The sequence below is a fragment of the Cetorhinus maximus genome, chromosome 1, assembly GCF_964194155.1.
Source record: "Cetorhinus maximus chromosome 1, sCetMax3.hap1.1, whole genome shotgun sequence".
Taxonomy (NCBI): domain Eukaryota; kingdom Metazoa; phylum Chordata; class Chondrichthyes; order Lamniformes; family Cetorhinidae; genus Cetorhinus; species Cetorhinus maximus.
In genome coordinates this window covers 42,945,246-42,972,055 of record NC_135879.1, presented here as the reverse complement: position 1 = coordinate 42,972,055, position 26,810 = coordinate 42,945,246, and the positions used below count along the sequence as shown (strand labels likewise).

Genomic DNA, 26,810 nt, shown 5'->3' with positions numbered 1-26,810 from the left:
CAGGACTTGGATATCGATAGCAATGCTGTGTCCATCTGCTTATTTGACATTGCTAGCCTATTCATCAATGTCTCACTTAAGGAAGCCATAGATATTTGTGCCGCAGCACTATATCATGGTGATCTAGACCCGCCACCATTGCGTGAATCAATAAACATTGAACTTCTGAACTCAGCAACTTGCGCAGTTGAGTTCAGTTTTAATGGCACCATGTATGCCCAAATAGATGGTGTTGCCATGGGAACCCCTCTAGGCCTAGCTCTCTCAAACATCTTTGTTGGGTTCCATGAGAAACATATCTTCGATGGAATGATGCCTAACCTCCTACCTCTTGCATGTTTCTGATATGTGATTGATACGTTTGCTATATTTAAATCCACGGGTTCATGTAACAATTTCTTTACATGTGTTCCATGGGCTCCATCTTGCGCTCAATTCATCTATGAAATGAAGTAGTCAAATGAACTCCCCTTCCTTGATGTACTAGTTGAGAAATCTGCCAGGGGTTTCTCTACCATGGTCTACCGCAAGCTTACCTTCACTGGTAAATATACACTTTGGGATTCTTACAGTTCCACACGCTATAAGATTGATCTAATCAGCAAGCTTGTAAATAGGTCCCGAGCCATTTGCTCACCAAACAAGCTAGATGCTGAAATAGGCATCAAAGGCATCCTGCAGGATAATGGATACCATGATCAGACCATTTCGCGCTGTGTATCACACAAGCTCATGAATGGGCCTAAGACCATCACTTTCAGCACTGAAAAGTGCCCAGTCTACCTCAGATTACCCTGGAAGGGCAAGATATCTCAAAAATTTGAGCAACAGGTGAAGCTAGCTGTTTCACGTTGCTACTGTGCAGTAGCAACACAAGTGCTATTTGCCACTAACAGGATGCTGCTGTCAAGCCAAAAAGATGTTCTGCCTATCACACAAATGAATAATGTGGTATATGAATTTCAGTGCCAGTGTGATGCTAGGTATATAGGCTGTACATTCCAAAGATGGCAGATCGTATGAAACAACATGTCCCAGCCGCTGTTTACAATGGGCAAGGTTCAGACCATACCCAACCAGCCCGTGCTCACAAAACTCAAAGTGCAGTGTCCAACATTAGATGTGATTCCACGATTGGACGACATTTGCTGAATAATCCTTATCATGCTGAGAATTACACTGACAACCAGTTTAAGATTGTCAGTCAGGCTCGCAGTGTGGCACATTGTATGTATTCGAAGCTACATATGTTAATACACGGGACCAATCAGGGTCAAGCTGCCTGGTTTAAATGTCAAACAATTCTTGGCAGTTAACTGTCAGTCACCATCAGTGGTGCATTGTCCATGGCAACGCCACTTGACAACCAATCAGCAACTCTCTTCACATACAGTATAAATTATTATCTTCCCCTTATATTGGCATTCTTGCGAGTGTCCTGATGAGTGCAAGACAAAAAGCTCAGACATGTCTCTTTTTCAGCAATACTCAAGTTCTGTACGACCAAACAACTATTTGTATACCTGATGCTTTAAAAACAAATGAAACATTTTAACTAACACTGAGCATTTTAACTAATACTGAGCGCAATACAGACTTTAATGCTTACGGTACAGAAGGAGGCCATTAGCCCATCGGTTTTGTGCTCGCTGTTGGCTAGAATAGTTCAAAACTGATCTCATTGCACTGATCTCACTGTGGCCTGTATCTTCCTCTGCTTCAAATGTTTTATCTAATTTTTCCTTTAAAGGTCTTTGCCTCAATTATTCCCTGTGGTCAAGTAAACCATGTTCTTAATTTACTGCATAAAAAACTTTACCCTAATCTATCTTACCGGCCTATTGGTGAAAAATGTTTAATTGTTAACTCCATGTCACTGACTCTCAATCAAATCAAATACTTATTCCTACGCATTGTTCAAAAACCTTTCATAATATTGCAAACTTCTATTAAATTTCCTCTTGGCCTTCTCTGCTGTAGTGAAAATATTCCAAGTATTTTGAGCCTCTCGTCGTATTTATGGTTTTTCATCTGTCATTGTCAGCCTGGTGACTTAGAGATTGAAATATCAAACAACAACTTGTATCTATATAGCATTTTTAATAGACTTTCATGTGACAGGAAACTTCCCTGACTAACAGTCAAATACCAAAATCAACACTGGTTTTGAATGAATGAAATAATGTTGATCGCCTGCTGTTATTGAATTTCATTATGCCGATTGTAAAGTTATATGGTAACCTTTTTGAGCAATAACGAAAGGACATATCTGGTTGAAGGGTTTTAGTCATGTTTATAAATTTTAGAGCTTTTACAGAGCTACCAAGTTTTAAAGATATTATAGAGTTGGTTAATTAGTTCTGTATAGTTTGAGTTTTCATGGTATTTAAATTTTGTGTTATGTCCTATTGTTAATTGGAAGGGGAGTATTCTGCTAGCTGTGAGTAATAGACATAATATACTATTGTAGTCATCTGCAAGTTTTGAAGGATTACACTGGCAAGCAGTTTTTAGGTTAATTTGCAGTGTTTAAATTGTAAGTTGTCACGTTAGGGTACAACTAGAAACTGAGCAATAATGAAAACAAAGAGTAACATGCAGCCTTGTGTTAAAACATTTTAAAATTTACACATTAGTCGCTGCAAATGAAATATAACATGATTGCATTCAAACTGCAATGTCTATTAAGGTACCCAAAAAGCACTTCCCAAACAACAGAGGGATGACCAGTTGATCCATTTGACATTGTTGTTGGTTTTGGGAGGAATGTTGGTGGGGACTATGGAATAACTCCCTGCACTTTTTGAATCGTGCCTAGTAACTATCTCAGCTGGCAGATGGGATGTCAATTAAATGTGTTTCACCCAACATCGCAGCAGTAACAGGACAAACATGGTTATGGGACCAGAGCCCATAACCTTCTAAAGTCTGAACTGAGCCAAATCAACATCTAGACTATGGATCTGAATATTTTTGAACTTTTATACCCATCATTTGACATAATATTTAGGTTCTTGGTTTATGAGAAGTAGAAATGGCACACACTGTAAACATACCAAACAGTAAGTCTTACTTTTTGTTCCGACCTATTTGAAGATTGTGCTCATAATAAAGATAAATTGAAAGAGTTTTCGACATGGATGGCATGAGCTGCATTAGCCTACCCTCCTTTGTGCAAATTGCCACTTTCATCAGGAACAGTGTTTTTCATTGTCTGTTTTTTGCTGGATTACATGCATGTATTTATGTGCTTACAACTCGAGTACATGTGCAATCAGTTTGCGGTTTAGTCACTGATTCTGTAATGCAATACTCAGAAATATCAGATTACAGCTAGCTGCCTGATCACTTGAGTGAAGACAATGGAAATTTTCTTTCATTTATGATCTGATTTTTATTGACTTCATCAGTTCATAGTGAGCTTCTCTTTCTACTCCCTGCCCTGCCCCCACCCCAACCACAATTTGATTGCTGTATTTTTGCTGTTCCGCTCCTCCTGATTTAAATGAATGCTGATCTCAAGGCAGTTGTGTTTGTAGGCTCAAAAGAGTACCATTAATTAACGTCCATCACTCAACAACACTCCTAGGTGAAAGTCACAGTGTAGTATCTTTGAAGAATGGAAGCCAGCTGTAGTATTGGGACAAGTAAAGAAACAAAAGAACAACTGCCGTCCAAAAGCAAAAACAAAAAAAGATTAAGACTAACACATGTGGAGAAAAGAAAATCCATATACTTGTAATGTCTCATTACTGATACTTTTGGCTGTTCCCAACCAATTCTTCTGTGATTTAATGTCTCCCATCTTCTGCCCTATCATATACCTTCCCTTTTGTTCTTTTTCCATACTCCCCCATTTCACCTACTTAAAGACTATTACATTTATAACTTCTCCCAGTTCTGATGAAAGGTTGCAAGCAGGAATGTTGACTGTTTCTCTTTCCAAAGATGCTGCTAGACCTGCTGAGTATTTTCAGCTCTTATTTCAGATTTACAGTACCTGCAATGTATTGTTTTGGATTATTGTATTGCATTTATCTGCCAAATTACTATAATGCAGATCCCAGACACAACAGGCCGAATGGCTGCCTTCTGTACTGGAAGTTTCTAATTCTATAATGTAACTGAAGGTGTAGCCACTCCTGCTGTCTATCGGGGTCACGTGATGTTCTGGGAGTCTCCGACCAATGAGCCATAAGCACAAGCAACCTGGGGATGGGACTTCCTAACAAGAGTCCTGATTGAGCATGTAGCACCTGAAAAGCTCTCTGTAACAAAGTTTATTTGTTTCTTGTTGAAACCTGTCCACCCTGTCCAGTCATTACATTTGGTGATGAGGGTAATATAGCTCCGATACTACATCTTGCCTGGTTACCGTGAGTACATTGAATCTTAAGAAAAAGAAAAGACCACTCACCAGTCATACCACCCTTCAGCAGAATCAATTCTTATGATGCGGCCATGGAAGACTGGAGCCAGTATGTGGAACGCCTCGGATTTTATTTCGTAGTGAACGAAATTACCGTGGAGGAAAAGCAGAAAGCCATCCTTTTGAGTGTATGTGGCAGTAAGACTTACAATCTCATTTGCAACCTGACAACCTCGAGTGTGCCCAATTCTAAATCCTATAATGAATTAGTGGATCTCATGAAAACGCAATTCCAGCTGAAGCCATCCATAATAATGCAGCATTTAAATTTAATTCCAGAGTTAAGGCCCTGGGAGAGTCCATTGCAACCAATGTAGTGAGCTTTAAGCAGTTGACAGAATGCTATGACTTCAGGGACACACTAAATGATATGCTTTGGGACTGATTAGTTTGTGGAGTTCAAGATGATGCCATACAGCACCATTTACTTGCCAAGGTTGACATCAACTTTAAGCAAGCCCTAGAAATCTCCTTCGCCATGGAAAGCGCTGTGAGAAACTCACAGGCTTTGCAAAACATAAAACATGGTGCCCTTCTTCATGTGGGCCGGGAACCTACCGCCGAGCGTGGCATGAAAACCAGACCCACAGCATTGAAGCAAGATGCAATGTCTGCTGTTAGAAACATGGAAAGGCCTAGTAAAAATGCTTCAGCAGCGACTCCAAGATTAAGTTTCTTATAGATGTGGAGGTGACCATGGACCCAACACCTGTAAATCCAAGGAGGCAGAATGCCTTTGCTTCCAAAAGAAAGGTCACATAGTAATGCAATGCAGGGCAAAGTCGAAACAGCTCGTAAAGCAGCAAGCCAACATGTTTGAATTAAAGAATACTGCAGAACCTGAAACTGCTGGCACCGACATTTATTCCCTGTATAACGTAATCCCATAAAAACTGAAACTATCACTGTCACAATCCAAGTTAATGAGAAATCACTCATAATGGAAGACACAGGTGCCTCAACTACAGCAGTGGGAGAGCACACTTTCAAATTATTTTCAAATGAAGGTAGACAGCCAATAATCCTGCAGAGGACAACCACTAAATTAAAGATATACACTGGAGAATCTATTCAGATGAAGGGCATCACCACAGTACCAGTGTCCTACAGACAACAGACACCACAGTGCCTGTGATAACAGTGAAAGGAGAAGGACCCAGACTTTTAGGCTGTGACTGGTTACAGAAGATCAAGTTTGACTGGTCTGAGATATTTCATCTGAAAACAGGAGGAGTTCCTGAACTGCTAAGGAAATATGACATGGTTTTTCAGGATGAATTAGGGAAGTTAAAAGGCATGCAGGTCAAGATATATGTGGATCCCCAAGCGACACCACGTTTCTTTAAGGCCAGACCCATGCCTTATCTGTTGAAGGAGAAGGTGGATGCAGAACCGTGCCAGTTAGAAAAGCTGGGTATCATCCAACCTGTCCAACTCTCAGAATGGGCAGCACCTATTGTTCCAGTGGTTAAGCCTGACCAAACCATGCACATTTGTGGGGACTATAAATTAACCATAAATAAAGCAGAAAACTAGACAAGTACCCCATTCCAAGGATGGGACTTGTATGCAAAGTTGGCTGGAGGCAAGTCCTGTACAAAATTGGACATGAGCTACGATTAGAACTACCAACAATTAGAACTGGATAGCATGTCAAGAGAATACATGACTATTAACACACACAAGGATCTTTATCAGTACACTCGCCTACCCTTTGGAGTATCACCTGTATGTGCTATCTTCCAGAGAACAATGGAGAGTCGGTTGCAAGGATTTCCTTGAGTGATAGTACATCTGATCACAGGGTCAACTGAAACTGAAAACTTGTCCAACCTGGAGGAGGTGCCAAGAAGGTTCATGGAAGACGGCGTGTGGTTAAAGAAGGAAAAATGCACATTTCAAGTGCCAGATGTTAATTACCTGGATCACAGGGTGGCTTATATCCGGTAGAAGAGAAAGTTCAGGCAATAAAAGATGCACCCTCACCATCCAATGTAACCAAAATCAAGTCCTTCCTGAGTATGATCAACTATTATAGCCACTTCTTGCCTAACTTATAAACCTTGTTGGCACCATTACACTTGTTAAGAATCACTGTTGGCCGTGGAATTCACAACAGGAAGAAGCCTTTGTGAAAGTAAAGAAACTGTTGCATTTGTCATGTTTATTGGTACATTATGACCCATTGAAAGAGCTGGTATTAACATGTGATGCATCTCCTTATGGTGGAGCCGTGTTACCACGTAGAATGGAAAATGGATCAGAAAGGCCCACTGGCTATGTCTCGAGAAGCCTCTCCACAGCCGAGAAGCATTATTCCCAGCTAGAAGGAGGTTTATCGATGGTATTCGGGGTGAAGAAGTTCCACTAGTACCAACGTGGACAATGTTTCTCCATTTTACGGACCATAAACCATTAATGGGTTTATTCAGTGAGGATAAGGCAATTCCGCCAATAGCCTCAGCAAGAATACAACGTTGGGCTCTAATATTCTCTGTGTATGAGTATACTTTTATGTACCGTCCTGGCTTACACATTGCAAATGCGAATGCACTCAGTTGTTTCCCATTACCAGATAGCATCCACAAGAAGTTGTGCTGTTATTGAATTTCTTGTATTCTTTGCCTGTGTGTGCGAAGCAAGTTAGAAATTGGATAAACAGAGATCAAATATTGTTGAAAGTCAAGGACTTTGTTTTGCAAGGGTGATTAAAATTGCCCACATCTGAAGTTTGAGACCATTCCATACCAGAAATGCAGAGTTAAGCTGTCAAGGTAGAATTTTGTTATGGGTTTCAAGAGTTGTCATCTCAGCACAAAGTAGAGAACCACTCTTGACAGAGCTTCACAGTGTGCATCCAGGCATAATGCTTGCGTGAAGCTATGTCTGCTGGCTAGGCATTGACAGTGACATTGAAAGCATGGTCAAGCACTGTCTCTATTATCAGCAACAACAGAGGTTACCTGTTTCAGCTCCCCTGCATCCGTGAGAGTGGCCTGGTCGACCCTGGGATAGACTATATATCAATTATGTAGGACCATTCTTAGGTACTATGTTTTTGTTGATTGTAGGTTCACATTCTCAATGGATGGATGTATACGAAGTCAAATTGCCAACATCGAGCGCAACTATCAAGAAGCTCTGTCACTGTTTTAGCATGCATGGCCCACCTGAAATCGTCATTTCTGATAATGGTACAGCCTTTACCAGCACAGACTTTCAGAAATTCATGAATCTGAATAGAATCAGACAGCCCTCATTGAATGGTTTAGCCGAGAGAGCTGTACAAGCTTTCAAGTCTGGTATGAAAAGGTTATCAGGAGGTACCCTAGAATCTTGACTTTCCCGCCTTCTTCTCATTTATCGTACAACGCCACATTCGAATACGGGTTCAACACCGTCTGAATTTTTGATGAAACGCAGCCTACGTACACGGTTAAGCCTGGTGTTTCCAAATTTAGAGGGGAAGGTAGAGCGGAATCAGAGTAATCAAAAATTGAATCATGATATGTACAGCAAAGCTCGCACATTCAGTGTAGATGATATGGTATTCCTGCGAAATTTTGGAAGTTCCAGCAACCATTGCCTCAGAGACTGGTCCATTATCTTTCCAAGTACAAGTGGAAGACGGAATTGTCCATAAGCACGTAGGTCATATTCATACTAGAGAGACATTCCAACAATCAGCTATTCCGCCTGTGATTAATGTTGAACCGTCAATTCCTAAGATGACCGATCGACCTAGAATAGACATACCCGATGTCTCTGTAGAGTTGCCAAACCCTGCCCTGCCACTTTTTAATGATGTGTCTCATGCAGTTCCAGATCCTGTCGATCTAATTGAGGAGTGGTACAGCTATGCCACTCTAGCCGTATAAGGAGAGCACCTCAGAGACTTGATCATTAATCACCTGAAGTTGTGTATATTGTTGGATATTCAAATGTATCCCTGTTGATAAAAATTGTGAAAAAAAAACTAGAGGGAGGAAATGTAGTAACTGGAAGCCTCTCCTGCTGTCTATCAAGGGTCACACGATGTTCTGCGAGGCTTCGACCAATGAGCCCTAAGCGCGGGCAATCCAGGGGTATGGGGCTTCCTGATGAGAGTCCTGATCGAGCATGTAGCACCTGAAAAGCTCTGTGTAATAAAGTTTATCTGTTTCTTGTTGAAACCTGTCCGCTCTGTCGAGTCATTACATATAAACTCTGAACAATTTCCAGGAATGCCTTGTTGTGTTTTGCCTATTTTACCATAATTTTAAGTGACCTTATCATGAATATTGTTGCATCAATAGATAGACGCCAAAGTTTTAAGCAGCCTAACAAGCAAATACCTAGACGTTTAAAAATTACGCTGAGAAGAACAAAACAAATGAACATGTAATTTTAATATGCAATGTTATGTTAGCTTACAGTGCCTTTCAAACTTGTGGCAACATTGAACAGTCATCAATGGTCATTAATACGGTGTAAATGTTATTAATAGAGTACAAGAGCAAAGAGGTTACATTAAACATGTATGAAAACATGGGTTTATCCTCAATTGGAATACTGTGTCCCATTCTGGGTGCCATTTAGGAAAAATGTGAAGGCACTAGAGGGAGTGGGGAAAAGATTAATAAGAATAGTTCCAGGGATGAGGAACTCCAGTTATGTAGATAGGTTGGAGAAGTAGGGACTGTTTGCTTGAAGAAGGGAAGGTTGAGTGGAGATCTAATAGAGGGGATTCAGAATCATAAGGGGTCTGGACAGAGGAGATAAAGAGAAGCTGCTCCCACTGGTGGAAGGATCGAGAACGAAAGGGCACAGATTTAAGGCATTTTGCAAAAGAGGCACTGGAAACATGAGAAACTTTTTCACACAGTGAGTGCTTAAGATCTGGAATGTGTTGCCTAAAAGTGTGCTGGAGGCAGGTTCAACTGAGACATTAAAGAGAGAATTTGATTACTACCTGAAAAGGAAGAATGTGCAGAGTTATGGGGAGAGGGTGGAAGGATGGCAGTAGGTGAATTGCTAATTCGGATAGTTGGCGCAGACATGACGGGCCAAATAGCTGCCTGCAGTGCTGTAACAATTCTATATGCAACTTATTGAATTTTAAACATTAGCTTTAATTGGGAATTCATCAGTGCCAAAATTATTACAATATATCATGTTGGGGGCAGAATCCAGCATTAATCCTGCTGAAATTATGAACATTCCTTGGAACGTAGTTAGTTATTTATTGAAATACAGCTACAATGTTTTATTGTCAACAATACTACTTGTACTTTATTTAAAATTCAGTTTATGTTGCCACTGATTTGAACCCTTTTTTAGATATTCTATATTGGCTTGGTGTCTTTATGTGAGCTGGTTGTTCCTTTTCCAAACTTATTCCCTGGCCAGCACCAAATCAGGTGTGATCAAATTAAAATGAAGAACAGGGGCCCACATGTTGAGTAAATTTATAAAACCCTTGTGACTCTGTGGGTAAACGGAGCGTAACCGACAAACTGAGTGAAAACTTGGAGTTTGGTGAGAGGGAAGTTTTAAGTGTTAATTTTGTTATTAAATGTTTCTCTTAAAATCTAATCTAGTCTGTAATTAGCAGTAATTGGAAAGTACTGTGTAAGCAGGCTAAGTTCTTTCATCCTTGAAGTTTAGACAGGGTAAACTCACTCTCAGCTGTAGGAGTTGAGCAGTTAATTAGCTAACTGGTTGAATCTAGTTACTGTAGCCCCAGTTCAGTTTACTATGAATTCAGGGTTCTTTCGTGCAGCCTTGACTAACTGAGTGTAGACTTGGAGTTTGGTGAGAGGGGAGTTGGGAGAAGGAGTTATTCGTTTCCTTTTTCTATCTTTCTCACCTCATAGAAATTGGTTCTTGCTCTACTACAGGGAAAGGAGCTAGTTGTTTGGTGAGTATCTGGTAAGTGGGTAAGTTCTATTCTATCCCTAAAGGTTAAAATAGTACACAATTTTGGTGGTAAATTTAATAAAATATATAAGAAAGCAACATAAATAAGTGATTAATATAATTAAGTAATTATTTAAAACACATTAAGGATGACAGGACATGTGATGTGTCAAGGCTGCAGCCTGTGGGAGCTCCTGGATAACATTGTGATCCAGGGCAAACGTGTTCTGCAGTAAGTGCTTGCGGCTTGAGGAGCTTCAGCCCAGAGTCATTGAGCTGGAGGCTGAGCTGCAGACCCTGCGACACAACAGGGAGGGGGAAAGTTACTGGATGCTTTATACCAGGAGGCAGCCACACTACTTAGGACACGGTCTTCTGATTTGATCAGTGGCCAGGGACAGGAAGGTGTGACTGCGATTGAGGCAGGTAAGGGGACCCAGAGGGCAGGAGTGTGAGCCCCTGCAATTGTCCAACAGGTTTGAGGTTCTCTCAGCTTGTTTGGATGAGAGTGGGGGCTGCAGGGCACTTGAGTAAACTGACCGTGGCACTGTGGTACAGGAAGCCATCCAAGTTGGGGGAGCAAAAAGGAATGTAGTGGTAGTAGGGGACAGCAACACTGTTCTCTGTAGCAAAGTGCAAGAGACCAGACAGCTTTGTTGCCTGCCCTGTGCCAGGGTTCAGGACACCTGCTCAGGGCTGGAGAGGAACTTAGAGTGGCAGGGGGAAGGACTCAGTGGTCATGGTCCACATAGGTACCAACAACATAGACAGGATGAGGAATGAGGCTCTGCATAGTCAGTATGACGAGCTAGGCACCAAATTAAGAAGCAGAACCTCAAAGGTACTAATTTCTGGATTATTACCTGAGCCACATGCAAATTGGAATAGGACCAATAAGATTAGAGAAATGAATGCATGGCTCAAAGACTGGTGTGCAAGAAGTGGGTTCTGGTTTGTGGGGCACTGGCACCAGTGTTGGAGAAATTGGGATCTGTAAAGTTTGGACGATCTACACATGAACCGTGCTGGGGCTGGGGTTCTTACGAGCTGCCTAACTAGGGAAGTAGAGAGGGTTTTAAACTGAATAGTGGGGGCAAGGGATCAAATTTGGGAAGATGTGGTAAACCAAAGAGCAGACACAAGGCAAGAGAGACAGGTATTAATATGGAAAATGATAAACAGACTGTGACAGGAAGGGACAGAGAGTACAAATCTAAGAGTAAATCAGCAGATAAGACTAGATGCACAAAAATAATAAAAGGACAAAACTAAAAGCTCTGTATCTAAACACATGTAGCATTGAAAAAAAAACAGATGAACTGATAGCACAAATAGAAATAAATAAGTATAACCTGATAGCCCTTACAGAGACATGGCTACAGGATGACAGAGATTGGGACCTGAATATTGAAGTGTATGTGACATTTAGGAAGGACAGGAAGTTAGGAAAGGGAAGAGGGGTGTTAATTAATGATGGTATTAGCACATTAGAGAGGGGTGATCTAAGTTCAGGAAACCAGGATGTAGAAGCGGTTTGGGTTGAGATGAGGAATGATAAAGGCAAGAAGTCACTTGTGGGGGTGGTGTACAGGCCCTTTAATTGTAACTACACAGTAGGACAGAGTGTAAAAGAATAGATAATGGGAGCTTGCCAGAAAGGTACAGCAATAATCATGGGGGATTTTAATCTACATATAGACTGGAAAAATTAGATGGGCAAAGCTAGCGTAGATGAGGAGTTCACAGAATGTCTATGGGGTAGTTTCTTATAGCAGCACCTTCTGGAGCCAACCAGAGAGCAGGCTATACTAGACCTGGTATTGTGCAACGAGATAGGATTAATTGATGACCTTCTAGTGAAGGCACCCCTAGGTAGCAGTGATCATACTATGATTGAATTTTACATTCATTTTGAGGGAGAAATGATCGCGTCTAAGAGTAGTATTTTAAATTTATATAAGGGCAATTATTAGGGCATGAAAGCAGAGCTAACTAAAGTGAACTGGCAAATGAGGTTAAGGGATATGTCAATGGAAGTTCAATGGCAGACATTTGAAGGGATATTTCAGAACACACAGAATATATACATTCCAATAAGAAAGAAAATTTCCAAGGGGAGGGCCCACCATCCATGGTTAACTAAAAAAATTAAAGACAGTATCAAACTTAAAGAAAAAGCATATAATTACGCAAAGACGGGTGGCAGGTCAGAAGACTGGAAAGAATATAAAGAACAGCAAATAGTAACAAAGATTATTAAGGAGAGAAAAATTAGAGTATTAGAGAAAGCTAACTAGTAGCATAAAGACGGATAGTAAGAGTTTCTATAGATAATTAAATAAGAAAATAGTTAAAGTGAGCGTTGGTCCTATAGAGAGTGCGTCTAGGGAATTGATAGTGGAAACTAGGGAGATGGCAGATGAATTAAACAGTTATTTTGCTTAGGTCTTCACTCTAGAGGACACACGTAACATCCCAGAAATAGCTGTAAATCAGGAAATGGAAGGGAGGGAGGAACTCAGGAAAAATTACAATCAGCAGAGAAGTGGTATTGAGCAAATTGTTGGGGCTGCAGGATGGCAAATCTCTGGGTCCAGATGGACTTCACCTTAAGGTCTTGAAAGAAGGGGCTAGTGAGATAGTTGATGCACTGGTTTTAATTTTCCAAAATTTCATAGATTCAGGGAAGGTTCCATTTGATTGAAAAATAGTGAATGTTACTATTTTATTCAAAAAGAAAGGGAGTCAGAAAGCAGAAGACTATAGGCCAGTTAGCCTAACATCTGTCATAGGCAAAATGTTAGATGCTATTATTAAAGATGTTACAGCAAGGCACTTAGAAAAATTCAAGGCAATCAGGCAAAGTCAACATGGTTTTGTAAAAGGGAAATCATGTTTAACTAATTTATTGGAGTTCTTTGAAGGAGTCACATGTGCTGTGAATAAAGGGGAACTGGTGGATATAGTATACTTAGATTTCCAGAAGGCATTTGATAAAGTGCCACATCAAAGGTTATTGCAGAAAATAAAAGTTCATGGCGTAGTGGTAATATTGGCATGGATAGAAGATTGGCTAGCCAACAGGATGGCAGGATGTGATGAGTGTTGTGCCATAGGGATGAATGCTCGGGCCTCAACTTTTTACAATTTATATAAATGAGTTTGATGAAGGGACCGAAGGAATGGTTGCTAAATTTGCTGACGACACAACAGTAGGTAGGAAAGTAAATTGTGAAAAGGATGTAAGGAGGCTACAAAGTGACCTAGATAGGTTAAGTGAGTGGGCAAAGATCTGGCAAATGGAGTAAATCGTTCATTTTGGCAGGAAGGATAAAAAGGAAGCTTATTATCTAAATGGTGAAAGATTGCAGAGCTCTGAGATTCAAAGAGACCTGGGTGTCCTGGTGCATGAATTACAAAAGGTTAGTAGGCAGGTACAGCAGGTAATTAGGAAAGCTAATAGAACGTTATCATTTATTCTGAGGGAAATTGATTACAAAAGTAGGGAGGTTGTGCTTCAATTGTAAAGGGCATTGGTGAGACCACATCTGGAGTATTATGTAAGTACTGGTCTCCTTATTTAAAGAAAGATGTAAATGTGTTAGAAGCAGTTCAGAGAAAGTTTACTAAACTAATACCAGGAATGTGCAGGTTGTCCTATGAGGAAAGGCTGGATAGGTTAGGCTTGTATCCGCTGGAATTTAGAAGAGTAAGGTGACTTAATTGAAATATTTAAGATTCTGAGGGGTCTTGACAGGGTGGATGTGGAGAGGATGCTTCCTCTTGTGTGAGAATCTAGAACTAGGGGGTCACTATTTAAAAATAAGGGGTTGCTCATTTAGGACAGAGATGAGGAGAATTTTTTTCTCTGAGGGTTGTGAGCCTTTGGAACTCACTTCCTCAAAAAACGGTGGAAGCAGATTCTTTGAATATTTTTAAGATAGAGCAAGATAGATTCTTAATTAACAAGGGGGTGCAAGGTTATTGGGGATAGGCAGGAATGTAGGGTTGAGGTTACATTCAGATCAGCCATGATCTTACTGAATGGCAGAGCAGGCTCGAGGGGCCAAGTGGTCTAATTTGCTAAAAACTCGATAAAACTCAGCCAGACAGATGGGAATGGGATTTTCTCTTATCTGAGGACTCTTAAAGGCTCCTAAGCAGAATGAAACCTGGCAGTTTCCAGTTCAGCAAAGCACAATACCTAGTAGATGAGAGTTTGCCCCAAAAAACTGTCTTCAAACTTCGCTCAATCAGCACCAATTTAGCAACTCTGCTCCCCAAAACCGTTAAGCAACTATGGCTAACATGCGGTGAAAATAGAAAATTCAAGCTGATGTAGTTGGGGAATGTTCTTGCGTCTAAGTTGGGCATACTGACCAAATAACTGCTATTTGGGAAAAGCTGAGCAAGGCGTAAATTCATAACACAGCATTTAGCTTATGTCATGCCTGAGTTTTGAGTACGCTGCCGGCACTATTGATCAGAAAATGTTTCCATCGCATGTAATGTCATCCCTCTTCTTGTTAAGAACAAACGATCACAAAAATATTGTAGCTACTGTTCTTCTCTCGTGCTAAGATCTATGAATAGGCTTTCTTGCAATTTCTTTCATGCCTTTGCGTTAGTATTTGGTGGATTTTGCTATGCTTCACAGTGCAAGTTGCATGTTCATTTGCAATGTGCTGATACTTTGATGTAGGATTTTTTTTCCAGCTGTGCATAGAAATGGGCCATAACCTTTTCATAGGCTCCTTTACAATGATAGAAATTTCTATGAGCAGGCTTTAGAAAAGCACTAAATGTTTAACGAGTCAAAGTGGGAAATAGAATCGCTGACTGCTCTTAACTGATGCTATCTTTGTTGAGCTAAAAATGAAGTATTTTTCCTGCATTATATCTCAGTAAAAAAAATTGCACACACAAGGTGATTTTTTTCCCAGGGTTTCAGCGATGTATGACTGACCGTCAATGTTTGAAGCAGGCAAAAGAAAAGCTCCTGAGCTTTAAAGATGTCATGCAAAAAGTGCCACTTTTTGGGGATATGGCAGTGGACTGCATACAAACTCATTTTTGAAGCTGAGATGCTGATGTGATGGCACATGATTCTGGTCTTTTTTAAGCATTTCTTTATAAATGGATTAGCTTGTCATAAGTGCATGACATACCCTTTAAGATGATGATAGAGAAGGACATTAGTATGGTGAAAATCAGGTTAATAGATTAGAGAGAAGTTGATTTTGAGGAGTGGTCAATAGAACTTTGGAAAAATAAAATGGGCAATGATATTGGCAAATAATAATGTAGAACAACAATTTTTGAATATTTAAAATAGCGTTCAGCAAAGTGCAGGAAAAATACATTCTGCTAAAAAGAAAGAACAAACTAAACAAAAATGAGACTCCATGGATGAATAAAGACAAATGAACAACTGAGGGTTAGGAAAGAGGCATACATTAAGTGCATAGTCAGCAGAGGCGTGCATGATAAGAGAGAACGCAAAGAGAGTAGGAGAGAAGTCACAAAAAAGTTAGGGAGGCCAAGTGGAACTATGAAAGTAAATTACCAACAATCATAAAATAGTAAAACGTTTTACAGCCCCATCAATTAAAAAACTGAAGGCTGTGATGGGAATATGATCATTAAGCGATGCGAACATGCAAACAGGATAATACCACGGGTAACGATAGATGGCAAAAAGAAAAAATAATCATTTTGTTATTTAACAAGGAGATAGAGCAGGTTGACGTGACATTGAATGATGAGAAGAGCAATGAGATAAATGGATTTAAAATATAAAAAAAGGAATGTGTTGAATGAACTAATTCAATTCAAAGAGGATAAAGCCCTGGTCCAGATGGATTGCACCCATGTATTTTAAAAGAATTTAAGAAGAGGTAGCAGTGTATGTAGTGTCATTACTACATACATCTAAAAATTTGTTAGATAAATGTGTAGTGCCGGAAGACTGGAGGATAGCGGATGTAATTCCTATATTTAAGCAGGCAGGCAGAGCCTGCCCAGGGAATTATAGATCTGTCAGCTTAACATCAGTGATAGGAAAAATAACGAAATCACTGCTAAAGGAAAGAATAGAAGAACATCTAGAAAAGAAAAATATAATTAATAGTTGGCATGGATTTCAAAAGGGAAAATCTTGCTTGACCAACCTTATTGAACATTTTAAGGAGGTAACAGAGCAAGTAGACAATGGTAATGCTGTAAATATAATTTATATGGATTTCCAAAAAGCCTGATAAAGTGCCCTATTATAAGCTAATGAATATGGTCAGAGAATGTGAAATCGAGGGACAAGTGACAGAATGCTGGCTAGAAGAGAGTAGGAGTAAGGGGTAAATTATTCAGGGTGGCAGAAGGTGGGAAGTGCTGTTCCACAAGGATCAATGCAGGTATTACTGCTGTTCACAATTTACATTTAAGATTTTGACTTTGGAATCAAAATTACAATTTCCAAATTTGTGGATGACGACAAATTGGGGGGTGTGGGGAATAGTCAATACTCAGGAGGCCTGCATCAAATTGCAGGAGGACATTAATAAACTTGTAGAATGGGCAAATAATTGGCAAATGAAGTTCAACACAGATAAATGTGAGGTAATACATTTTGGTATGAAGAATACTTGGAAGATGTGAGTATAGGTGGAGTACAGGAACAAAGGGATCTCAAATAAAATAAACCAATCACTAAATGTAACATCACAGGTTTGCAAGGCTTTAAAAAGATCAAACCAAGCACTGGGCTTTATTTCCCGAGGGATAGAATTGAAAAGTAGGAAAGTTATGCTAAACTTGCATTGAACCTTGGTTAGATCATACCTAGAGTATTGCATGCAGTTCAGGTTGCCATATTATAGAAAGGATATAGAGGCCATGGAAAGGATGCAATAAAGATTTACAAGGATGATACCAGAAATGTGACGGTGTGCATATCAAAAAAAGGTTGATATGCTGGGTTTCTTTTCTCTTGAAAAAAGATGAGCAAGGGGTGGCAAAGTAGAGGTCCTTAACATAATGAACGGTTTTGATAGAATGGGTGCAGAGAACTGTTTTTTCTTGTGAAGAAGAGCATGTCTAGAGGCCATCAAGGTCACCAAGGAATGCGATATGAAATTCAGAAGAAACTTCTTTAGCCAGTATGTTGAGAATGTAGAACTTGCTACCACAGGGAGTACTCAAAGAGAATTGTTTAGATGCATTTAAGAGGAAACTAGACAAACATGTGAAGGAGAAGGGAATAAAGGTTATGACAAAGATGGGGGAAAGACACATAAGTGTCAGGCAATTACCACCTCCATTCAACAAGAAAGAATCTAACCATCTCCCCTTGACATTAAGTGGCATTACCATTGTTTAATCCCCCACTATCAACATCCTGGGGTTAGTATTAACCAGAACTGAACTGGACTAGCCATATAAATACTGTGGCTACAAGAGCAGGTCAGAGGCTGGGAATTTTGCAGCATGGAACATGCCTACTGACTTCCCAAAGCCTATCCACCATCTACAAGGCACAAGTCAGAAGTGTGATGGAATACTCTCCACTTGTCTGGACAACGCTCAAGAAGCTGGACACCACCCAGCCCACTTGATTGGCACCCAATCCACCATCCTAAACATTCACTCCCCCCACCATTGGTGCAAAGTGGCAGCAGTCTGCAAGATGCACTGCAGCAACTCACCAAGGCACCTTCGACAGCATCTTCTAAACCTGCAATCTCTTCCACCTAGATGTCAAGGCCAGCAGATGTATGGGAACACCACCAACTGCAAGTTCCTCCCCACACACCACCCTGACTGTTCCTTCACTGTCGCTGGGCCTAAATCCTGGAATCCCCTTCCTAATAGCACTGTGGGTGTACTTAAAGCACATGGATTGTAGCGGTTCACTAAGGCAGCTCACCACCAACTTCTCAAGAGCACTTGGATGGGCAATTTATGCTGGCCAAGCCAGCGACACCCACATCCTGTGAACGATTAAAAAAAAGCAGAGGAGGAGGAGGGTTCAGGTGAAGGAAGATTTAGAAATCCGAAGATAAAAGTTGAGACAATAGATAAGCATATTGATGTGATAAAGACAAGCTGAATGGGGCAGGAAGGGGCAGAGAGTTTAATGGTAGTCGTGCATCAGAGGGTAAGTTCCATGCAAGGAATAGTAGTCAAAAAATTTTTAGTTTTTGCAGGGCATCCACAATAAGATAAATGAACTAGTGGCATAAATAGAAATAAATTATTTAGATCCAATGGCCATTAGACATTGTTACAAGGTAGCCAAGGTTGGGAAATAAATATTCCAGGGTACACAACATTTTTGCCAGGTAGGCTGAATGGAAAAGCAGGAGGGGTAGCCCTGATAATGAAGGATGACATAAGGACATAGTGAGAAAGAATCTTGGCTAAGAAAATCTGGAAGTAGAATCAGTATGGTGCGAATTAGGAATAGCAAAGGTCAAAACACTGGTGGGAGCAGCTTATAGGGCCTTAACAGTAATTATCCCGTTGGACAGAGCATTAAACAAGAAATTGTTGGAGCTTGTAACAAACGCAATGTAATAGTTGTAGGGACTTCAATCTTCGTATAGGCTGGACCAATTAAATTGGCAAAGGTGGTCTGGAAGATGAGTTTGTAGAATGTTTTTTTGACAGTGTCCTGGAGCAATGAGTTGTGAAACCAACTGGGGGTAAAGCTATTTTGCCATGAGGCTCGATTAATTAGTAATGTCAAAGGTCCACTTGGAAATAGTGGTCATAATGCAATGGAATTTCACAATGAATTTGAAAACGACAATTGCAAACAATCACTTAAACAAAGTCAATTACATATGCATGAGGGGAGAGCTGGCTAAGATTGGGTAAATAGATTAAAAGGTTTGGCAGTAAATAAACATTGGGAAACAATTAATCAGTTCAAAATGTTCAACAAAAATACATTCCGTTGGAAAAAAAACTCGGTGAGAAAGATTCATCTTTGGCTTAAGAAGATTAATGAGAATTTTAAATTAAAAGAAGAGTTTACAATGCTGCAAGAACCTACCTTTCTGGGAGTTGGAGAGGGGCGGACCTGTGGGAGACAGGAGCTGAGGAGTGCCTATAAGTGGACTGGGGATCTGAGTGAAGCCTACCGTGCTGGGAGTCGGAGCGGAGTGAAGCTGCGGGAGACATTCTGGAGTTGAGTGCCTATAATTGCAGTGTGGCCTACCTTGCTGGGAGTCGGAGCAGAGCTGAGGAGCACTGTTTTACTGTTTCAGCTGCTGTGAGGCAGCAGTCGGGGAAAAATATTTTAAAAAAGCCACTGTGACGTCACAGCAAGCTAGTAAGTTGATTGGCCAGTAAGTGCTCAGTCTAAGGGACAGTGTGTGAGAAATCAGCTTAGGACAGGCAAGTTCAGGTGGATCTATAAATAAAAAGAACTAAAAATTTAAAATTAAAATAAAACAATAAAGATAAAAAAGCACTAAAAAATAAAGTAATTTAAACATCTAAAACACGTACCTTTGTAGTTAAGAAGCATCTAACCTTTAGTTGTCAGTGGTACTAGCATTCAATAAACACAGTAAATTGTAACATACATAGGAAGAAAGCGATTAAAGTAAATGAACTAAATACCATAAGTTAGAATGGTGGGACAGCTGTTATTTTGCAGCTGTGGGATGTGGGAGCTTTTGGACACCAAGGTGATCCATGACAAACATGTCTGCAGGAAGTGTAAGCAGCTTGAGGAATTCCAGATCAGGATTAATGATCTGGAAGCTGAAATGCAGACACTGCGCAACATAAGGGAAGGGGAGAAATATTTGGATACTTTGTTCCAGAAGACTGTCACACCTCTTAGAATAGGGTCATCTGTTTTGGTCAGCAGAGAGGGATAGGATGATGTGACTGTCAGTGAGGCAGTTAATGAGACCGAGCAGACAGTAATGGAGGAGCCTATGACTTTGCATTTGCCAGACAGGTTTGAGGTGCTCACAACCTGTGTGGATGAAAGTGAGGTCTGCAAGGTGGACGAGCTGACTGGCCATGGCACTGTGGTACAGGAAGCTGCTCAAACTGGGGGAGCAAAAAGGAATGTTGGGGATAGTATAGTGAGAGTGATTGTCACTGTTCTCTGTAGCAAAGAGCGAGAGTCCAGATGGCTCTGTTGCCTGCCCAGTGCCAGAGTTCAGGACATCTGCTCAGGGCTGGAGAGGAACTTGCAGTGGGAGGATCCAGTTGTCGTGGTCCATATAGGTACCAATGACAAAGGTTGAACTAGGAAAGACGTTCCACAAAGTCAGTATGAGGAGCTAGGTACCAAATTAAGAAGCAGAACCGCAAAGGTAATAATCTCCGGATTATTACCTGAGCCATGTGCAAGTTGGCATAGGGCAAATAAGATTAGAGAGATGAATGCGTGGCTGAAAGACTGATGTGGGAGAAGTGGGGTTCTGGTTTGTGGGTTACTGGCATCAGTACTGGGGAAAGTGGAGGCTGGAGCTTTGGGGTGGTTTACACCTGAACCGTGCTGGGACAAGTGTCCTCACTAATCACAAAACTAGGGAAGTAGAGAGAGCTTTCAGCTAAACAAGAGGTGTGAGGGATCAAGCTTGGGTAGAGGTGTAGAGTCAAGACAAGAGAGCAAAATAGTAATATGAGAAATGAGGGTCAGAGAATGGCAGGAAGGGACAGAGAGAAAAAACTTAAGAATACATCAAAAGTCAAGACTAAATGTTACAAAGGTAACAGAAAGACAAAACTGAAGGCTCTCTATCTGAATACACGTGGCATTCATGACAAAGTAAATGAATTGATGGCCCACATTGAAGTAACTAAGTTTGATCTGATAGCAATTACGGAGACGTGGCTGCAGGACGACAAAGATTAAGTCCTTAATATTGAGGGGTACATGACATTCAAGAAGAATAGGAAGCTAGGTAACAGTGGAGGGGTAGCACTTTTAATCAAAGAGAGCATTGGTGCAATAGTTAGAGATGACTTTGGTTCAGGAGATCAGGATGTAGAATCAGTTTGGGTCAAGATGAGGAATAGTCGGGGGAAAAGAGTCATTAGTGGGAGTGGTCTACAGGCCCCCTAACAGTAGCCACAGTGTAGGACAAAGTATTCAAGAGAAAATATTGTGTGCTTATGATAACGGGACAGCAATAATCATGGGTGATTTTAATCTACGTATAAACTGGAAAAATCAGATTGTCAGGAAGAGCCTGGATGAGGAGTTCTTAGAATGCTTTCAAGATAGTTTCTTAGAGCAGCATGTTCTGGAACCAACCAGAGAGCAGGTTACATCGGACGTGGTATTGTGTAATGTGACAGGGTTAATTACTGACCTCAGAGTAAAGATACCGCTAGGTAGCAGTGACCACAATATGATTGAATTTTATATCCAGTTTGAAAGGGAGAAGAGTGGGTCTAAGACTAGTATCTTAAACTTACATAAGGGCAACAATGTGGGGATGAAAGCTGAGCTAGCTGAAGTGAACTGGGAAACTAGGCTGGAGGATAGATCAATAGAGAAACAGTGACGGACCTTTAAGGGGATATTTCAGAGTATCCAGAATAAGTACATTCTATGGGGAGGACCCACCATTCATGGTTAACTAAAGAAGCTAAGGAAAGCATCAAACTTAAGGAAAAAGCATACAACTCCGCAAGGATGAATGGTAGGACAGCAGAGAATGACTAAAAGGTTAATCAAGAGAAAGAAATTAGAGTATGAGAGGAAGCTAGCTAGAAATGTAAAAATGTATCGCAAGAGTTTGTACAGGTATTTAAACAGGAGAAGAGTAAGTAAAGTGAGTGGTCCCCTAGAGAGTGACAGTGGGCAGTTAATCGTAAACAATAAGGAAATGGTCGAAGTAATGAACAAATATTTTGCTTCTGTATTCACTTTAGAGGATACAAAAAACATTCCAGTAATAGCTGCAAATCAGGAAGTGAAAGGGAGAGAGGAACTTGGTGAAATTGAAATCACTAGGGAAATGGTACTGAGCAAATTGATGGACCTACAAGCTGGCAAGCCTCCGGGTCCCGATGGACTACATCCTAGGGTCTTAAAAGAGGTGGCTGATGAGGTAGTCGATGCGCTGATGTTAATTTTCCAAACTTCGCTAGATTTTGGAAATGTTCCATCAAACTGGAACGTAGCAAATATAACCCCTCTATTCAAGAAGGGATGGAGGCAGAAAACAGGAAACTATAGGCCACTTAGCTCAACATCTGTCGTGGGGAAATTATTAGAATCGATCACTAAGGAGGTTATAGCTGGGCTATAGAAGAGCTCAAGGCAATTAGGACGAGTCAGCATAGTTTTGTGAAAGAAAATCATATTTAACCAATTTATTGGAGTTTTTTGAAAGAGATGGGGAGCCTGTAGATGTGCTGTACTTGGATTTCCAGAAGGCATTGATAAGGTGCCACATCAAAGGTTATTACAAAAATAAAAGCACATGGTGTAGGGGGTAACATATTAGCATGGATAGAAGATTGGCTGGCTCACAGAAATCATGGAGTGTGCATAAATGGGTATTTTTCTGATTGGCAGGATGTGACAAGTGGAGTCCCACAGGGTTCTGTGCTGGGGCCTCAATCTTTTACGGTTTACATCGATGACTTAGATGGGGGGAGAGAAGCCATGGTAGCTAAATTTGCAGATGAGACAAAGATAATTAGTAAAGTATGTTGTGAAGAGCATATGAGGAGTTTGCAGATGGATATGCATAAGTTGAGTGAGTGGGCAAAGATCTGGCAAATGGAGTTTAATGTGGGAAAATGTGAAGTTGTTCACTTTGGCAGGAAGAAGTAAAAAGAGTATTACTTAAATGGAGAATGGCTGCATAATTCTGAGGTGCAGAGGGATCTAGGTGTTCTAGTACATAAGTCACCAAAAGTTAGTATGCAGGTAGAGCAAGTAATTAAGAAGGCTAATAGAATGCTATCCTTTATTACGAGAGGGATTGAACATAAAAGTAAGGATGTTATGCTTCAGTTATACAGGGCATTGGTGAGACCACACCTCAAATACTGTGTGTAGTTTTGATCTCCTTATTTAAGGAAGGATGTAAATATATTAGAGGTGGTTCAGAGGAGGTTTACTAGATTGACACCTGGAATGAGTGGGTCGTTTTATGAGAAAGGTTGGACAGACTGTGCTTGTTTCCACTAGAGTTTAGAAGAGTGAAGGGTGATTTGATTGAAGTATACAAGATCCTGAATGGTCTTAACAAGGTGGATGTCGAAAGGATGTTTCCTCTTGTGGGTGAGTCCAGAACTAGGGGGCCCTGTTTTAAAATGAGGGGTCACCTTTTTAAGACAGAGATGAGGAGAATTTTTTTCTCTCAGAGGGTTGTGCGACTTTGGAATTCTCTGCCTCAGAAGGCGGTGGAGGCAAGGTCATTGAATATTTTTAAGGCAGAGGTAGATAGAATCTTGTTAGGCAAGGGAATCAAAGGTTTTCGGGTTTAGATGGGAATGTGGAAATCGAAACACAAGAAGATCAGCCATGATCTTATTGAATGGCGGAGCAGGCTCGAGGGGGCCGGAAGGTCTACTCCTGTTCCTCTTTGTTATGTTCTTATGCAAAGAATAGTAGTAAGTATGAGGATCCGGTGTGTTCTAAAAATCAGCAGAGGGCCACCAAAATGTTGATTAAAAAGGGAAATAAGAGAATATGAGAGTAACCTAGCCAGCAATATAAAAAACAGATTTTAACTGCTTTTATAACTACATAAAAAGAGAGTAGCTAAAGTAAAACACTGGTTCCTTAGAAGCAGAGACAGGAGAAATTATTATGGGGAATGCGAAATGGCAGAGACATTGAACAAATATTTTGTTTCTGTCTTCACAGTTGAAGACACAAGTTACATACCAGAATCAGATGGTAATCTAGGGTCTAATATGAATGATGAAATTAAGGTAATTAATATCAGCAGAGAAAATGCACTGGAGAAACTTGGACTAAAATCCAATAAATGCCCAGGACTTGGTAGCCTGCATCCTCTGGTTCTAAAAGAGATTGCTGCAGAGAGTGTAGATACACTAGCTATGATTTTCCAAAATTACCTAGATTCTGGAACAGTTCCAGCAGATTGGAAGTTAGCAAATGTAACACCGCTATTCAAGAAAGGAGGGAGAGAGAAAACAGGGAACTACAGGCCAGTTAGCCTAACATCAGCCGTTGGGAAAGTGTTGGAATCTATAATTAAGGAAGTCTTAACAATGCACTTAGAAAAGTATAGTATGATTAAAACAAGTCAATGTGGTTTTATGAAAGGGAAATCCTGTTTGACAAATTTGTTCGTATTTTTTGAGGATATAATTAATCAGGTAGATAAAGGGGAACCCGTAGATGTTTCGATTTCCAAAAGGTATTTGACGATATGCCACATAAAAGGTTAATACACAAGAAATGGGCACATGGAATTGAAGAATATACGTAAGCATGGATAGAGGATTAGTTAACCAGCAGGAAGCAGAGAGTAGGGATAAATGGGCATTTTCAAGTTGGCAGGTTGTAACTATTGGAGTGCCACAAGGATCAGTGCTGGGCCCCAACCATTTACAATCTATACTAATGACTTAGATGAAGACATAGAGAGTAATGTATCTAAGTTGTTGAAGATACAAAGCTGGGTGAGAATGCAAGCTATGAGGAGAACTCAAAGCGGCTGCAAAGATATATAAACAGGTTAAGTAAATGGGCAAAAAGATGGCAGATGGAGTACAATATGGGGAAATGTGACGTTATCCACTTTGGTCGTAAAAATAGAAAAGCAGGATATTTTTTAAATGGCATGAAACTTGTAAATGTTAATGTTCAGAGAGACTTGGGTATACTCGTTCAAGGAAGACAAAAAGTGAGCATGCAAGTACAGCAAGTAATTTGGAAATCAAAGGGACAAATCCAGTGAACCTTCACTACCTGGTCTCTAATAAAAGTATATCCTTCCCTGCATAGGGAGTCCAAAATTGCACACAGTATTCCAGGTGTTGCCTCTTCAAAGCCCTGTACAATTGTAGAATGCCATATTTATTCTTGTACTCCAGTCCCCTTGCAGTGAAAGCTCATGTGCCATTTTTAAAAAATTAATTTATGGGATGTGGGCAACGCTGGCTAGGCCACCATTTATTACCCAGCCCTAATTGCCCTCGAGAAGGTGTTGGGGAGCTGCCGTCTTGAACTGCTGCAACCCATGTGGTGTAGGTACACCCACAGTGCTGTTAGGGAGAGTTCCGGATTTTGACCCAGTGACAGTGAAGGAATAGCAATATATTTTCAAGCCACTTGCCATCCTGACTTTAAAATCGATAGACATTAGCTGATGGTATAAGACTAGGGGACACAGGCGTGTGCCTACAAGGATCGTGGAAGAACTGCCTGATTTAATGATTTCTAAATGAAATTGGGCAGGCACTTGAAACAAATAAACTTGCAGGGCTATGGGAATAGAGCCAGCATGGACTTTATTGGCTAAATGGCCGCATCCTGTGCCATAATGACTGACAGCGTTCTCATTTGACCTGGACATTGCTGACTGCCCTTGCTGATTTTTCAAGGAAATGGATTTGATAGATAATAGATAAATTTTACTGTGGTATAACTAACTAATGGTGTATTTGGTCTATATATTTCCACGATTGCATTCTTGTTCTCATTTTGAGAATTTAGTTTTAGCCATTTCAAGTGAGAACAAAATATAGTGATGATGTTTGAATGTTAAATTTATATCTGAAATAGAATTGCAGTTGTGTTTGGATATTTAAACTTGCATCACCCATTTGAATTCTTATCAAAATGTTTTTTAAAGTTTTAAATATATATCAAATTTGAATGTGGAATTTTGTTGCGTGCCATGTTGGTACAATTTGCATAATAGTGTTATAGAAGAAATGCAGAACTTGAATAAATTTCAGTCTCTCACTTTTATGTTTCTTTATCCTTCCCCCTTGTACAGCTTCCTGCAGATTTCACCAAATTACATCTCACAGATAACCTCCATCCACAGGTCACACACGTTTCCTCCAGCCATTCAGGATGTAGCATCACCAGTGACTCTGGCAGCAGCAGCTTATCTGACCTTTACCAGGTAAGTGTTTTTTTGAATGAAAATGCATAGTATGAATGATTTTTAGAAAGGGACATTTAATAAATCTTATCACTTACACAAACAGCACCGATGTGACCACGTGCCTGTGTAGGGATGAGTCACTTTTGACTTTGGATAGGTCTAAAAGAAATGATAAAATTGACTGAGACCCACACTATTAAATCTGATCTTTTATCCATTAATGGATGTAGGCATCGTTAGCAATGCCAGCATTTATTGCCCATCCTTAATTTCCCTTAAGAAGGTGGCGGTAAGCTGCCTTTTTAAACCACTGCAGTCCATGTGGTATAGGTACATCCTCAGTGCTGTTAGGGAGGAAATGCTAGGATTTTGTTGAAGAGCCAGTGAAGCCAGAATGGTGTGTGGCT

At 40.4% G+C, this 26,810-nt stretch overlaps 1 protein-coding gene across 6 annotated transcripts in view; it reads left to right on the top strand.

The window, feature by feature from the left end:
* Positions 1–26,810, top strand: part of rapgef2b (Rap guanine nucleotide exchange factor 2b) — a 534,998-nt gene that overhangs the window by 332,974 nt on the left and 175,214 nt on the right. For all 6 annotated transcript variants that reach the window (XM_078540424.1, XM_078540432.1, XM_078540414.1 and 3 more), the window contains one exon: positions 26,290–26,421. In XM_078540424.1, the coding sequence (XP_078396550.1) occupies positions 26,290–26,421 (132 nt within the window). The remainder of the gene's footprint in view (positions 1–26,289; positions 26,422–26,810) is intronic.